The 17,500-nt window shown below is 45.6% G+C and overlaps 1 protein-coding gene across 1 annotated transcript in view; it reads left to right on the top strand.

The window, feature by feature from the left end:
• cacna1ia (calcium voltage-gated channel subunit alpha1 Ia) overlaps positions 1-17,500 on the top strand; it is a 184,512-nt gene that overhangs the window by 144,984 nt on the left and 22,028 nt on the right. The window contains exons 23-28 of the mRNA XM_041177622.1: positions 556-748; positions 2,021-2,172; positions 6,077-6,186; positions 11,125-11,258; positions 13,375-13,445; positions 16,038-16,116. Of these exons, the coding sequence (XP_041033556.1) occupies positions 556-748; positions 2,021-2,172; positions 6,077-6,186; positions 11,125-11,258; positions 13,375-13,445; positions 16,038-16,116 (739 nt within the window). The remainder of the gene's footprint in view (positions 1-555; positions 749-2,020; positions 2,173-6,076; positions 6,187-11,124; positions 11,259-13,374; positions 13,446-16,037; positions 16,117-17,500) is intronic.

Raw genomic sequence — 17,500 nt, forward strand, 5'->3', positions numbered from 1 at the left:
AAAGAGAAGGTTGAAGGGAGACCTGATCAAGGTCTTTAAAATTATGAAGGGGGTTTGATAGGGTAGATGTAGAGAAGATGTTTCCACTTATGGGGGAGACCAGAACTAGGGGTGCAAAATATAATAGTTACCAATAAATCCAATAGGAAATTCAGAAGAAATTCTCTTGCCCGGAGAGTGGTGAGAATATGGATCTCGCTGCCACAGGGAGTGGTTGAGGTGAACAGTGTAGATACATTTAAGGGGAAGCTGGATAAAAACATTAGGGAGAAAGCAATAGAAGGATATGTTCATAGGGTGAGATGAAGTAGGGTGGGAGGAGGCTTATGAGGAGCATTAACACAGAGCAATTTTTTAATGGCCTATTTCTGTACAGTAAAATTCTGCATATTTCTGTGAATTAATTGCCCCTAAGCACTCTCCATCCAACATTGGATGGTTGATAACTATAACACCATGTGGTGTAAATTGAATCATGGTTTATGACCCACAAGATTGTTGCATCTCTACCGGAGCTTTTACTGCAGTAACCAATTGCCACACTTTCTCTTACAGCCCATCATTAATCACAACCCCTGGATGCTGCTCTATTTCATCTCCTTTCTGCTCATTGTCAGCTTCTTTGTGTTGAACATGTTTGTTGGTGTGGTCGTAGAGAACTTCCACAAGTGCCGTCAGCACCAGGAAGCAGAAGAGGCCCGACGGAGAGAGGAGAAGCGTCTGCAGAGGCTGGAGAAGAAGCGCAGGAGTAAGGAACGTTCTTTGAGAAAGCCCTTCAGCCCATCATGACTGACCAAGCCCTTTGAAAGATCCAACCACCTTGTCCCAGCAACCACCCCCCCCACTCTTTTCTGCTTTGTAGCCACTTTCTTGTGAAAAGGGGGAATGTTCCCCAGTGCAAGTACAGTAACACACTTTACTCAATCATCCATTAAATCATACAGCACAGAAGGAGACCATTCAGCCCATCATACCTGTGCTGGCTCTTTGAAATAGCTGTCCAATTAACCCCACTTGCCTGCTATTGCCCTAAGGCCCTGCAAGTTTTAATTTCCAATTATTTATCCAATTTCCTTTTGAAAGTTCCTATTGAATCTGCTTCCACCGCCCTTTCAGGCAGCGCCTTCCAGATTACAACACTTCTCATCACCCCCTCTGGTTCTTTGGCCAGTTATGTTAAGAATCCATGTTAAAGCTACCATCTTGGGGGCAGAGGGGAGGTGTCCCAAGGTGATAAACCTTATACTTGGAAGGACAATGCATTGGAAACAGTCCTTTCCTCTCCAGTTCCTGGACTGAATCCCAGATGAAAGCGGCAGAAATTATTCTGGTTACTCAAAATCCATTTCCAAATTAGTGTGAATTCTGTACTAATTGGCTGCTGTGGGAAATGCGGGGACAAACTGCTACATTGGCGCATTAAGAGAACACTTTTTTGAGTTTGAGGTTTGTTTCTGGGAAAGTGGAAAGGGAGCTTTTATTCTGTGTGTAACTGTTGTATCTGGGAGAAAAGATACCCCACTCTGTTGGACAGATTCCTGGAGGGATCGTCACATGACCTCCTATTCCAGACACATGCCATTGGTAACCTGACATGTCCATCTCACCACCCCCTGCTTTACCAAAGCCAATGGGAAATGAGCAGACTCTTTATTACCCAATTGGATGATTTCTGGCTGTCAGTCAAACCGTCCCAATGCCTGATAATTTTTATTGCGAATAAATACTTATCACAATTTTTTAAAAACAATTTTTTGAATGTCTCTATTATTTTTCTCCTGGGATTTGCTAGCAGCAGGGACCCAGAGATTGGTCTGCAGTCCCTGGGAAGTCCACGGCAATGCAATAAACCAGCCGCTGATTTAAGTCCAAGGCCATGTGTTTTGATAACCAAAGAAGATGATGGTGTAAGGAAGTGACGAGGCAATGTAACTTGTGGTGGGAAGGGGAGCAGACGAGGTGGAGATCTAACCAACCCTTATTTATTCCTTTTCCCCCTTGTTGACTTGTGCCATGGAAGAAGCCCAACGTTTGCCATATTATGCTGCCTACTCACCCATCCGCCTCTTCATCCACACCATGTGTACCAGCCATTACCTGGACCTCTTCATCACCTTCATCATCTGCATCAATGTGGTGACCATGTCTCTGGAACACTACAACCAGCCCAGGGTAAGGATGTGCAACCATTAGTTTTACCCCTTTCTCAATGCCCTAAGATTTCACAGAAGCTCAATCGTGAGCATTTGTTTCCTCAACCATTGTGTGTATCTTGTCTCTTCTTTTCACGCTGGTCACCTGTGGCTCGTGGGTAGCGCTCTAGCCTCTGAATCAGAAGGTTGTGAGTTTAAGTGTGTGTGAACTCAAAAATCTAGGCTGATGCTCTCAGTGCCATACTGAGGGTGCTACACTGTTAGAGGTGCTGTATTTCTGATGAGACCCCATCTGCCTTCTCAGGTGGAAGTGAAAGGTCCTGTGGCACTGTTTCCAAGAAGAGGGCAGGCAGAGGGGTAAGAGTTCTCCCCACTGTCCTGGCCAATATTTATTTCTCAATCTATTAACACCACAATAACAGATGATCGGGTAATTATGTTTGTGGGAGTTGCTGTGCCCAAATTGGCTGTTGAGCTTTCTAAAAAAATTTTTATTCATTTACGATGTGGGCTTCGCTGGCTGGGCCCAGCATCTATTGCCCTTCCCTAATTGCCCTTGAGAAGGTGGTGTTGAGCTGCCTTCTTGAGCCACTGCAGGTACACCCATAGTGCTATTAGGGAGGGAGTTCCAGGATTTTGACCCAGTGACAGTGAGAGAACGGTGATATATTTCCAAGTCAGGATGGTGAGTGGCTTGAAAGGGAACTTCCAGGTGATGGTGTTCCTATCTATCTGCTGCACTTGTCCTTCTAGATGGTAGAGTTTGAGGGTTTGGGAGGTGCTGTCAAAGGAGCCTTGATGAGTTGCTGTGGTACATCTTGTAGATGGTACATACTGCTGCTACAGAGCGTCCATGGTGGAGGGAGTGAATGTTTGTGGATGGGGTGCCAATCAAGCAGACTGCTTTGTCCTGGATGGTGTCAAGCTTCTCGAGTGTTGTGGGAGCTGCACTCATCCAGGGCAAGTGGGGAGCACTCCATCACGCTCCTGACTTGTGCCTTTTAGATGGTGGACAGGCTTTGGGGAGTCAGGAGGTGAGTTATTCTCCATAGAATTCCCAGCCTCTGACCTGCTCTTGTAGCCACAGTATTTATATGGCTGGTCCAGTTCAGTTTCTGGTCAAAGGTAACCCCTGGAATGTTGGCAGTGGGGATTCAGTGATGATAGTGCCATTGAAGGTTAAATTACAGCACTGGCTCTATTTTAAAAGGTATTTGTTATTTGTAAAACATTTAGGGGAGGCTGAGGAAGGCAACAGAAATGCAAGTTTTTTTTTCTTCTGCTGGTTTCCCTGTGAAACAAACCCTCAATTATCTCACCCAATTGGTCACTCTCTTGTATGAGGCTTGGTGGTTAAAATAGGTAGAGAGGGGCATCACAAATTAACTTGACCTTTGGCAGAATGTTTGCTTTTCTCCATTAATTACTGACTCCCTAATGAAATTACAGGATTATGTTTTATTAAAATTTGTATCTATACAGAATCTTTTACAACCTCAAAACATCTCAAAGAGTATTACAGCCAACGAAGCACTTTTTGAAGTGTGGTCACTGTTACAATGTTGGAAACACAGCAACCAGTTTGCAAACAGCAAGATCCCACCAATAGCAATGTGATAATGACCAGACCGTCCGTCTTTGTGATGTTGATTGAGGAATAAATATTGGCCCAGGACACCGGGGAGAATTCCCCGGCTCTGCTTCAAAATAGGAGCCACAGGATCTTTTACATCTGCCTGAGAGGGCAGAGGGGACCTTGGTTTAATGACTCGTCAGAAAGACAAAACCTCCAACAGTGCAGCACTCCCTCAGTATGTGTTATGTGCCCAAGTGGGGCTTGACCCCATGATTTTCTGACCCCCTTTCTGACTGTCCAAGGCAAGTGCTAAAATTTTGCTCTGTTTAGCACCCCTTGTGGGCCAGGAGGAGTAGGGATTCTGCCCCTCCTCCCCTCCAACCCAGACCTCACCTGGACACCTTCACTGTTAAGATTGGCAGTGCCTCCATGTTCTACCCATTCTGGCTTCTCACCCACTATCCAGCTCCCCTGCTGCTCCCTGTTAATGTCAGGGTCACAGGGTCATTGATTATAGTGAAAACAAGGATTTCTGTTATTTTCTGTTCATTTAAAACCAGCTGGGTCGTAACTTCAACTTAAATGTGGAGATTCTCTCTTTTCAAAGGGAACAAGATGGTAACAGAAACTTGAGTAGACACTGGATAGTACTTTTTGTTCCACTTCCAACTTCAGAAGTGCAAAGATGGCGGCCAGAGAGTCAGAATTGTCAGCGAGAGACACTGACAGTGAGAAAGAATGACAGAGAGAGGGAGTGAAAAGGGAAAGTGACAGAGTGGGAGAGTAAGGCAGAGATAGGGTGTGAGATAGGGACAATGACAGGCAGAGAGAGGGAGAGGCAGTGAGACAAGGACTGTGACAGAGAGAGAGGGAGAGAGGAAGTGAGACAGGTACATAGGGAGTGAGACACAGATAAGAGAAGAGAAAATCAGACCAAGAGAATGTGAGGGGCTAAGAGAGAGGGCGATAGAGAAAAAGATAGATGGATTTGTCACTAAAATGGAAAAGGATACTTTGTTCAACTGTTGTAAAATAGATTTAAAATGTTAAATGGAATATGCTCTAGGGACTGGTAATCTAATGAAATCATTGAACTATTCATGTAGTTAATTAAAAGGTTAGTCAGATTTACACTGAGTGTGAAAAGCCTTAACTGTGTTTGCAGGTTAGTTTCCTATTTGTTCTTGTGAACTCTAATGTTATTCTGTGACAAGTAGTCACAACGATTCATTCGTATTATATTTAATGGGGAATATGTTACAGACGGAATTGAGAACTTTTTAACCATCTTGTTTGAAATTTGATTAACTTTTGTTCCTGAGAGTGCTGTGGATAAAGCAATATATATTGTACACATATATATGTTATTTTAAAAATATGTAATTTTAATAACAGCGTGTTACTGGAAATAATGGTGTTAAGTGTGTTCCAAAGACAGGTCCCTGGGTCATTTTCTGCTGATGCTTTATCCTGAGCAGTTTTTGTCAGTGGTGGCTTACCATTGCCTTCTGCTCTCAGGGACAGGATGAGGAGGCAGGTCCAATGTCTACCTCAGCTAGAATGGGAATCAAACCCACTCTATGAGTGTTATTCTGAATCCCACGCTGGCCATCTAGCCAACTGGTCTAACCAACCCCAATAGCATTATAGATAAATAACGCAGTATGCATTACTGTGTATAACATTGTATATATGATACAATAACGCACCATGTCACAGGGTATAACACTGTATATATTATATAATAATGCACCGTGTTATAGGTTATAACACTGTATATATTATTTAAAAACACTGTTACAGGCTGTAACACCATATATTATATAATAACACTGTGTGTTACAGTGTGTAGCACTGTCAATTTTATTTAAAAACACATCATTAGTTAATGGATGTAACACTGTTTATATTGTATAACACCATATGTTAATGGTTATAGCATTGTCTAGCTTATATAATACACTGTGTGGCTGGGCATAACACTTTATATTATCTAATAAAACACTATGTTGCTGAGTATAACCCTCCTGTGTATTTTATGTAATAACACATTGTTATGGGAACTTGCTGTGTGTAAATCGGCTGCAGTGTTTCCTACATAACAGTGACTAAAGCATTTCATTGGCTGTAAAGTGCTTTCAGACACACCTTGGGGATATGAAAGGTGCTATATAAATGTGAGTTCTTTATTTTGGCCCTACATCAGGATATGAAGTAAATGGAGAAAAATTGTCTTTCTGTCCTTAACAATTATCCAGTTTTAAGTTTTGAAGGTTTCTGGCTTTCATTTCACGACTTTATTTGCTGAAGATGTTGTTTTTTTGTCTCCCTCTCACCCACCCATCAGTCCCTGGAAGTTTCCCTGAAGTATTGTAACTACATGTTCACGACTGTGTTCATCCTGGAAGCAGTTCTTAAACTCATAGCTTTTGGATTACGGAGATTTTTCAAGGACAGGTAATTAAAAGGCTTTTATCATAGAATGTGAAGGAAACAGGTTGGGAGGGGGGAATGGGTTCCTAAAATTTGGACCTTTCATGGTAATTAATTTAGGAATTTCCAGATTAATCTCTGACTGGCTGTCCTTTGCCAATCTCTGTGACGTAAACAGGAACCCAATTGCTATTTTAGATCGGAACTGATTGGACCCTGTGTCCTGCTCACTCCTACCCTGTCCACAGTCGATAGAAGCCAAGAGGTCCAGCCAAAGATGACTGGATTCATCCCACCGTGAATTCAGATGAAGTAATCTGGAATGTAAAGCCAGCCTCAGTAATGACATCATTGTCATAAAAACCGATCTGGTTCACTAATATCTTTTAGGGAAGGAAATCTGCCATCCTTACCCGGTCTGGCCTTCATGTGACTCCAGACCCACAGCAATGTGGCTGACTCTTAACTGCCCTCTGAAATGGTCCCAGTAAGCCATTCAGTTCAAGGGCAATTAGGGGTGGGCAACAAATGCTGACCTTGCCGGTGATGCCCACAACCTGTGAAAGAATAAATAAAGGATCAAGCAGGATCAGGGAGGGAGCTCCCCGCCAAGTTAACAAAGGGCCACTGCCTCCCCGGAACCTCGCTCGGCCCTCCACGGTTGTAACCCTTCCCCAATCCCTGCACCTCCCGGTCCAGCCTTGAGGCCTCAGGCACATCGGTTGCAGCCTGCGGGGCCTATCGCACCTCATTTCATAGGGGGGGAACGTGGAGACGGGGCAGACGATCAGCCACGATTGTATTGAATGGTGGGCCTAATGGTCCACTCCTGCTCCCATTTCCTACTTCCCTATTTAGCGAATGTAAAGGTGGCTGGGACCTCAAAACCCCACAGGTTCCTCCAGCCAGTCACTCAAAGATTGAAAACCTGAAATCCTCTCCGGTTGGCATTAAGGAACCATGACGATTAACAGTTACTGCCAGAGACTAAATATTTACACCCATACTGGTTTTATCTCTGCAAATTAAATGGTTTAAAATAAAAATAATGAATTCAGGCTGGAAGTGAAATGATGGTGAAGCATCTCGAGGGGAGACAGAACGAGTAACCCCCTCTTTACAGGATCTCATTCAGACGTAACAAATCTGTATTTAAAACCCCGTCCCTCTTTGAACTGGTAACCACTTTTATTTCTTACAAGCTGAAAATCGCGCTTAGTACCAAACACACGAGCGCAGCCGACTGCAATTGCTGCTTTAACGAGAGTTGGATTTATTTGTTTTAAACTGCAGAGTGTCTTCATGAATAAGCAAAGGAGTTTAATCTGAACATTTAATCTAAAGAGTCTGTTACTCATGGAGGGAGTTGTCCAAAATTTGACTAATTTCTCCAACTCTCTCCCCATCACTAATTTTGGGGAGAATTTGTTCCGTGCATTCTGAAACATTCTTGAGGAACAAATTTAACCTGACCTGCCCAGTGAGAGGCTAACCCAACCACAGCTGACCCTCAGTTTACACCCCCACCCAATTTACACCACCCAATTTCACATTCCCATGAAGCCAGTGGAGAGTAAAAGTTGAGGTGTAATTTGGGAGGTTGTAAATCTGGCTGGGTATATGTCGGGGTTATATTAGGGGTGTAAGCCAGGCATCATGATAGCATCATGAAAAGAAGCCCCTTATAATTTATTGCAACAGCAACACAGAGGGAATCAGCCCCATTTTCACAACAGAGAGATCTCAGCACAGCCCAGCTCAGCACAGCCCAGCACAGCACAACCCAGCACAGCCCAGCACAACATAGCCCAGCACAGCCCAGCACAACATAGCCCAGCACAGCCCAGCCCAGCACAGCCCAGCACAACATAGCCAAGCACAGCACAGTCCAGCACAGCACAGCACAACATAGCCCAGCACAGCCCAGCACAGCATACCCCAGCACACCCCAGCACAGCACACCCCAGCACAGCCCAGCACAACATAGCCCAGCACAACACAGCACAGCCCAGCACAGCACAACATATCCCAACACAGCCCAGCACAGCGTACCCCAGCACAGCCCAGCACAGCGTACCCCAGCACAACCCAGCACAGCGTACCCCAGCACAGCACAACATAGCCCAGCACAGCCCAGCACAGCACACCCCAGCACAGCCCAGCACAACATAGCCCAGCACAACACAACGCAGCACCCCAGCGTACCCCAGCACAGCACAACATAGCCCAGCACAGCCCAGCACAGCACAGCCCAGCACAGCACACCCCAGCACAGCACAACATAGCCCAGCAAAGCACAGCCCAGCACAACATAGCCCAGCACAGCACAGCACAGCCCAGCACAACATACCCCAGCACAGCACAACATATCCCAACACAGCCCAGCACAGCGTACCCCAGCACAGCACACCCCAGCACAGCCCAGCACAGCACAACATAGCCCAGCACAGCGTACCCCAGCACAGCACACCCCAGCACAGCCCAACACAACATAGGCCAACACAGCCCAGCACAACATAGCTCAACACAGCCCAGCACAACATAGCTCAACACAGCCCAGCACAGCACACCCCAGCACAGCCCAGCTCAACATAGCCCAGCACAGCACAACATATCCCAACACAGCCCAGCACAGCGTACCCCAGCACAGCACACCCCAGCACAGCCCAGCACAGCACAACATAGCCCAGCACAGCGTACCCCAGCACAGCACACCCCAGCACAGCCCAACACAACATAGGCCAACACAGCCCAGCACAACATAGCTCAACACAGCCCAGCACAACATAGCTCAACACAGCCCAGCACAGCACACCCCAGCACAGCCCAGCTCAACATAGCCCAGCACAACATAGCCCAGCACAACACAACACAGCCCAGCACAGCACACCCCAGCACAGCCCACACAACATAGCCCAGCACAACACAACACAGCACAGCACAGCGTACCCCAGCACAGCACAGCATAGCCCAGCAAAGCACAGCCCAGCACAACATAGCCCAGCAGAGCACAGCACAGCACAGCCCAGCACAACATACCCCAGCACAGCACAACATATCCCAACACAGCCCAGCACAGCGTACCGCAGCACAGCACAACATAGCCCAGCACAGCCCAGCACAGCATACCCCAGCACAGCCCAGCACAGCACAACATAGCCCAGCACAGCACAACATAGCCCAGCACAGCGTACCCCAGCACAGCACACCCCAGCACAGCCCAGCACAACATAGCCCAACACAGCCCAGCACAGCACACCCCAGCACAGCCCAGCACAACATAGCCCAGCACAACACAGCACAGCGCAGCACAGCGTACCCCAGCACAGCACAACATAGCCCAGCACAGCACAGCACAGCCCAGCACAACATAGCCCAGCACAGCACAGCCCAGCACAGCAAAACATAGCCCAGCACAGCACAACATACCGCAGCACAGCCCAGCACAGCCCTTTAGTCTTCCATCTCCCATCGAGTTACAGTTCCAATGCCCCTGCTTTCACTCTGCCACCCAGACTTTATTCTGTGTGAAGCTCACTCAATGATAGGATGGGATGGGTTGTGCTGCCTGCTGCAGTGTAATAGCCTGAAGACAATTGCTTCCGAGCCTCACACATGAGGAATGGTCAGTTGCATGAGGCACAAGTCAGGGTCGTCAGGTGGGGGTAGGAGTGGGGGTGGGGGGAGGGGGGGAGCAATCAGGATAGATCCTTTGGGGGGATCCACATGTTCAGAGATTACTAAAGGAACTCAGTAAAAAGTTCAAGTGTCCTGACCAGTGAGTATGTGAACCCTGCAAAGGGGACGAGTCTCATAAATAGACGCAGACTGAGAGACTGTGATTTCAGCCTCTTTCTGCACTGATAATACAAGATGCAGCAACAATCAACCTTCTTTAAAACTCACAGGTCAATTCAGAGTTTATGCTTATGCAGCTTTTATTTTCTATAATCTCGGGATATAATCACTATTTTATTGTTTATTATTATTATCCCTGATCTGTGAGTTATTTTTGTTCTCACAACAAGATTGTTTTGCTAAATTAGTGAGCAAGAACAGCTTTGAGTCGAAGCCAAGCTTTGCCTCGATTTTAATTCCCTCTGACATGCAGCCAAGAATCAGTCAAACACAGCCAAAAGTTAAAATACTCTCAGCATTCCAATCATATGATGCTGCCTGAGACAGTCACAATAGGAGCCTTGCTGTAGCTGTCCTGGGAATGTTTGATGGGGACAGTGTAGAGGGTTCTTTACTCTGTTTATAACCCCGTGCTGGACCTGTCCTGGGAATGTTTGATGGGGACGGTGTAGAGGGAGCTTTACTCTGTATCTAACCCCATGCTGACCCTGTCCTGGGAGTGTTTCATGGGGACAGTGTAGAGGGAACTTTACTCTGTATCTAACCCCGTGCTGTACCTGCCCTAGGAGTGTTTGATGGGGGACGGTGTAGAGGGAGCTTTACTCTGTATCTAACCGCGTGCTGTACCTGCCCTGGGAGTGTTTGATGGGGACAGTGTAGAGGGAACTTTACTCTGTATCTAACCCCGTGCTGTACCTGTCCTGGGAGTGTTTGATGGGGACAGTGTAGAGGGAGCTTTACTCTGTATCTAACCCCGTGCTGTACCTGTCCTGGGAGTGTTTGATGGGGACAGTGTAGAGGGAGCTTTACTCTGTATCTAACCCCGTGCTGTACCTGTCCTGGGAGTGTTTGATGGGGGACAGTGTAGAGGGAGCTTTACTTGGTATCTAGCCTCTTTGATGGAATGCTGCAGTGCTAGTTGTGGTCAGGAAAGCTACTACATTAATATAAATCTTACTTTTTCTTTCTCTGGTGTGAAATAGGGAGAGGCTTATTGAGATGAACCCATTTGTCCTTATGTAATCTGCCCTCTTTCCTAACTTTTGTGGAAATGAACATAACTCTGGATAAACCTTTACTGGAATCTTTACTTTTCCCAAATAGGTGGAACCAGCTGGACTTGGCCATTGTGCTGCTGTCTGTGATGGGGATTACACTGGAGGAGATTGAGATAAGTGCAGCTCTTCCCATTAATCCCACCATCATCCGGATCATGAGGGTTCTCCGGATCACCAGGGGTAAGCTGTGGGTCTCACCCAATGGCAGTGCTGCCAAGGGATGTAAACATACTCCAGGGGACAGCAAGCTAAGGGCAGTATCCTTGCTCTGATAGATGATGCAGTGACTGGAGATGGTGCTGGTCTGTGAAGTCAGCTATTTAGGTCAAGGAGCTTGCTTGCCCTGTTTGTTATCCAAACTAAATCTATTTTTTATTTCCAATTCCTCAATCTTTTCGCCATAGTCCTCAGTATCCTTATTTCCCGGGTATCTACCCCCTTTTTAAACAATTCACTTGATCATGAACCTATGGCCTACTTGAGCAGCATGTTCCCAATTGTCACAACTCTTTGCTTCAAGTAGTATTTCCTGGATTTGTTGTTAACTAGTGTGGCTTCTGTGAATTCTGGGGTTATGTTCTCTAACCATCCTCTCAATTCGCTTCATTATTTTAAGTCTTTCAATCCAATCACCCCTTAACAGAATCAGAGAATGATCTTGCATGGAGGAGGCCATTCAGCCCAACATGTCTGTGCTGGCTCTTTGAAAGCGTTATCCAATCCCTCGCCCCAGAGATACATAACTCTTTCCAAATCCCTCATTGTGACTTCATTAATACCAAGTATTGCATTGCTACTTTAATCTCAGGTATATTCCCAAACCTTCCTAAGATCAGGCATCCAAAACTGAACTCAGCTAAGGTCTACCCAGCACTCTGCCTAATTCCAGTAGCCCTTCCATACCTCAGTTTTCTCTTGTGATGCTGAGCAGGGTTCTATTAGCCTTTCTGATCACTTTTTGCTTCAAGTCAGCTAGCTTTTTTATAGCATAAATATTCCACTTCCACGCTTCAAACACCCACCAAACCGGACACATCAGGAAATTGCACAGTTCCCAGCCCCTGATTTTCTGACGACTAATTTTAATGGATGGAAAATTGCAGGCTGGGAGCTGTGCAATTTCGCAATGTGCAAATTCTTGATGGAAGTGCTGAAAATTTACCCTTTCATGGCATTATCTCAATCTGCCTTCGTTCTTGCCCATTCCCTTAATCTGCCCCTGTCCTAATGCTATTTTGCTCCTTACAATTCACCACAACTCTCAGCTTAATAACATCTGTAAGTTTAGACATAATCCTGTCTCTGCCCAAATTCCATTCTCATTCTATACATCAGGTGAAAATCTGGGATCTGTTGTCCAGCCCTAAACAGCATCGTCTGGCGCTGTTCTCAAATCCTTTTACATCAGTTGAGCTGGGTTTAGATAACACAGAAAAGGCAGAAATTAGAGACCACAGCACAGAAACAGGCCATTCAGCTCTACTTTGGTCTCTTCCTGCCTTATTTCTTCTCACCTATCAGCATACTCTCCTATTCATTTTGCTCTCATGTGTTTATCCCCCTTAAATGCATCTTTGCTATTCACCTCAATTACTCCTTAGGTATCAATTTCCACATCCCCCATCAGCAAGGAACTGAACTCTGGTCACCCATTTGGCAGGTAGGGACACTCATCACCATATGAACAAGGAACTGCTATCTGTGCTGTTGAAAGGATTAACCAGCACCAACGAGCTCTTTCTTGTCCGAGAGTGTGAGTGATGTTAACTAGTCTCTCCTGGTAGGATGTTCCACAGTTATAATGGCATGAAAGTTCACGTAACAGAAACAGACCATTCAGTCCAACACAGCTTTTATGCTCTACATGTGGGGAGAGGCAGTGGTATACTGGTGATGTCAGTGACCTAGTAATCCAGAGACCCAGGCTAATACTCTGGGGGCAAGGGTTCAAATCCCACCACGGCAGTTGGTGGAATTTAAATTCAATTTCAAATAATAAATCTGAAATATAAAACTAGTTTCAGTAATGGTGGCCATTGCAATTGTCACTGATTGTTGTAAAAACCCAACTGGTTCACAAATTTCCTTTAGTAGGCCTAGTCTGGCCTACATGTGACTCCAGACCCCACAGCAAAGTGATTGACTCTTAACTGCCTTCTGAAATGGCCGAGCGAGAGTCCACGATAATTAGGGATGGGCAACAAATGCTGGCCTTATCATCAATGCCCAAATCCCATGAAAGAATAAATGAAAAAGAAGCTTCACCTCACCCTATCTTTCATTTCGATTTTCTCAGTATTGAAATTGCTGAAGATGGCTACTGGAATGAGAGCTCTCCTGGACACTGTCGTACAGGCCCTGCCACAGGTAAACCCACAGGCCTTAGGCCTAAACATCCATTTTCTTTTTTTGCCTTTAAATTTTCATGAAACGTTTTCACAGTGCATGCCTTAAACATGACAGCTGACACGAGGGATTTTCTCTGGAATGGATTGCGTTGAGTTTCCAGTGACTAACTGAACATTATAGAATGAGAGGTCTCCTATTGGATGCTCAATCGGTTCTGGATCAGCCAATCTCAGCCGCGGTTTTCCGGTTTCGAATGACAATTAGCCATCGTGCTTGAGGCTAAAAATCAGTCAGGGTTCCCAAGGGTGCTGTAGGGTCACCAACTCCTCTAGGAATGTCCAGGAATTGGAGATTAATCCCTGTTTACTTGGTAGACCAGTTGAGGGTCAAGTGGGAGGGTCAAGTGATAGAACCTGGAGTTTAACATCCAAATAGAGTTGGTAACTAGCAGCAGGATATGGTGGACGCACTTATCAGCTGATGGTGGACTTTGGCAGAGTCTGAAAAGATGGATGTACGTTTGTATCTCCTCAGAGCACTAGGGGTTTTAACCATCCAAGATAACCCTGGAGTCTCCAGGATTTGGGGATTATTCTTGTGGACATTGCCACGAGGAAAATTTGGGGCATTAAAAAGACAGGTTTTTTTTGCCCTTTCATTTAACTTTTTAGCCAGGGAAATATTTGGGAGAAGGGAAAGAAAAGGCTTGGTGACTAACAGTCAAGAATCGTCTGATTGGATAACAAAGAGCCTGCTCACTTTCTGATTGGCCATGGAGCAAGAAGGGACATGTCAGGCAGCCAGTGATAGGATGATATTGCAGCTATTGGAAGGATACAGATGAGAAACCAATCAGAGTGATGGATAGATTATTTTTCGAGGAGAGATGGTGCAATTTGGGCATGTTCTCATTGAGGGAAGGGTGAGGGCTGTGAGAGGATTCCTGATACTGTTGAGTGTGAAGCATCGTTTCACCTTGTCCTGAACAGTAAGTACAGAGTTCAGCTTGCATTTGAAGTGGTTAAATTCAAAACCTAATCTGCGGAACCAATATTTCAGTGAGTAGGCAATCTGCAGGACAGCTTCCCTAGGGAGATAGTGAAGCAGTTAGCAATGATTCATTCAAATACAAATTAGATGGACTCCTTTCAGAAACTAATACTTTGGGAAATAATTGAGCAAAGCAAAGAAAGCCTAGGTTTTCAGCTAAGTAATGATATGCACACGGGCAAAACCTTCTGTTCCCCAGATGAGTTACAGCACGGGGTTAGATACAGAGTGAATCTCCCTCAACACTGGCCCCATCAAACACTCCCAGGACAGGTACAGCACGGGGTTAGATACAGAGTAAAGCTCCCTCGACACTGTCCCCATCAAACACTCACTGAGCAGGTACAGCACGGGGTTAGATACAGGGTAAAGCTCCCTCTACACTGTCCCCATCAAACACTCCCAGGGCAGGTACAGCACGGGGTTAGATACAGAGTAAAGCTCCCTCTACACTGTCCCCATCAAACACTCACAGAGCAGGTACAGCATGTGGTTAGATACAGAGTAAAGCTCTCTCAACACTGTCCCCATCAAACACTCACAGAGCAGGTACAGCATGTGGTTAGATACAAAGTAAAGCTCCCTCGACACTGTCCCCATCAAACACTCACAGAGCAGGTACAGCATGGGGTTAGATACAGAGTAAGGCTCCATCTACACTGTCCCCATCAAACACTCCCAGGACAGGTACAGCACAGGGTCAGATACAGAGTAAAGCTCCCTCTACACTGTCCCCATCAAACACTCCCAGGACAGGTACAGCACGTGGTTAGATACAGAGTAAAGCTCCCTCTACACTGTCCCCATCAAACACTCCCAGGACAGGTACAGCACGGGGTTAGATACCGAGTATAGCTCCCTGTACACTGTCCTGACAAACAGTTCCTGATCATGTGTTTAACCTGTTTTGCATTTGTTAACATTTAAGAGAGTGCATTTTGTTGGGGCTCAGTTGCTCCAGAATCAATAATTATACTCACCAGATGTAAATATTGATTGTCAGACAGAGAGACCTACAGGCAGATAGAGACTTTGACAGGGAAACAGACAGATAAACATATATACAGATAGAAAGAAATACAGACATAGCGAGAGAGAAACTTAGAAGAGCAGCTCTATAGACAGACAGTAAAATAAATGGGAATAAAGAAACTAATTAAACATCTGTAGATAGATAGATAGCTATATAGACATGCATCTAGAGATAGCTAGATGCACATATGTTTTAACTGCACTGAATGAATGTTTTATTGAAGGAGATTTAAGTTCCTGTTGTCACTATCCTGAAAGCCAGATGGAAGAAATTACACCTGTTCTCCCTGTTGTGTTGAGGTTCCCCTGCTCCTGTCTGCAGTACCCAGCTACAGGAAGAGGAGACTGTCCTAATGCCTGTTCATGTCTGTTCTTGAACTCTGTGGCCACTGATGTCAGTGCTACCCTTGGACCTTTCAAACCAAATGTCTTAGGCGAATGATCAACATTACGATCCAACCACTGACAACCACTTTCAGCTCATTTTCAAACCAGCAAGAATGAATCTGCTTTGTGTTGCTTTCTCAGGTTGGAAATCTTGGTCTCCTCTTCATGCTCCTTTTCTTCATTTATGCAGCGCTGGGGGTCGAGCTGTTTGGTAAATTGGGTAGGTAACCATTTGAAGCTTGTGATTATTTGGTACAGTCAAGTCATGTTGTGGTGAGGGTAATGGTCCAGCAATCCAGAACTTGAGTTCACAATCCCACCATTGGCAAGTTGAGAAAGTGGGTTCACTGTGTGGGCTAGCACTGGGCCGAGTGGCCGAGAGTGGTTGGTTTATATCCCTCAGGGAAAGGAAATTCTGTCCATGCCCAGTCTGGCCTCCACATTCAGCCCCAGGGCTGCCTCAGGGCAAAGAGGGATTGGCAATAAATGGTGTTTGCCATTATCCAAGATTGTATAAGAATTATGGCAAGTGGAAATGATGCTGACATTGTGTTCGATCGAACCCTTCACAATTACAGCTGTACTAGCTGATAAACCAAATTTCACTTTATTTTTTTGTTCCCATCAGCTGGGGCTTTGACCTGCTTGTTGCTCCCTCCACATCATCCTGTCCAAGGAGATTCAAATGATCATGCAAAGTCCCAACCCTATCACCTCTCATATACCCTCTGAAAGAACATGTAATATTTATAACAATGAAGCTGTTTTTAGTTATCATCTTATCAGGCTTCTCTTGCACCACACGGACATGCTAATGGTTGATCTATTGATAGACCCTGGTGTTAGCTCCATGTGTCGCTCTTTTGTGTCAGATGGTTATCGGTTCAAGTCCCACTCCAGAGACTTGAGCACAAAACCTGAATTGATGATCCCAGTGCAGTACTGAGGGAACGCTGCATGTCGGAGGTGACTTTCAGATTATATGTTACATCGAGCCTCCAACTGCTCCCTCAGGTGGATGGAAGAGAACCGATGGCTCTGCTGGTAGAAAGGCAAGGGAGTTCTCCCTGGTAGCCTGGCCAATTTTTAATCTCTCAATCAACATCGCTAATACAGGTGATGTGGTCAACATCACACTGCTGTTTGTGGGAGCTTGCTGTGCACAAATTGGCTCTGCGTTTCTAATATTACAAGAGTGACCACACTTCAAAGGCACTTCATTGGCTGGAAAGCATGCTGGGACGTCAAGAGATTGTGAAAGGTACTATACAAATGCAAGTCTTTCTTTACTGGAAAGAAGAATTTCAGAGAGAACTGAGTGGTTTTACCCTCTTCACTTCTTGTTGGATTCCAACCAAGGGGTTCATCTCCCCTTTTGGCTGGGTATAATTTGGAGAATGTGCCAGGAATTCATTTTGTTTGGGAATTAGAGGGCAGCTTTCAGTGTTCCCATTTGGAGGCCGCACTCACTGGGTGTGTGTCTCGGGTTTAACAGCCCCACGACTCCCTTATCACAAATGCCAAATGATGGATCACCACCAATTTGATCCAGACCCTGGTCTGCATGTGATGGACTTTTCTTCGGATTTAACTCTTTCTTTTTG

This window comes from Carcharodon carcharias, chromosome 31, assembly GCF_017639515.1.
Source record: "Carcharodon carcharias isolate sCarCar2 chromosome 31, sCarCar2.pri, whole genome shotgun sequence".
NCBI lineage: Eukaryota > Metazoa > Chordata > Chondrichthyes > Lamniformes > Lamnidae > Carcharodon > Carcharodon carcharias.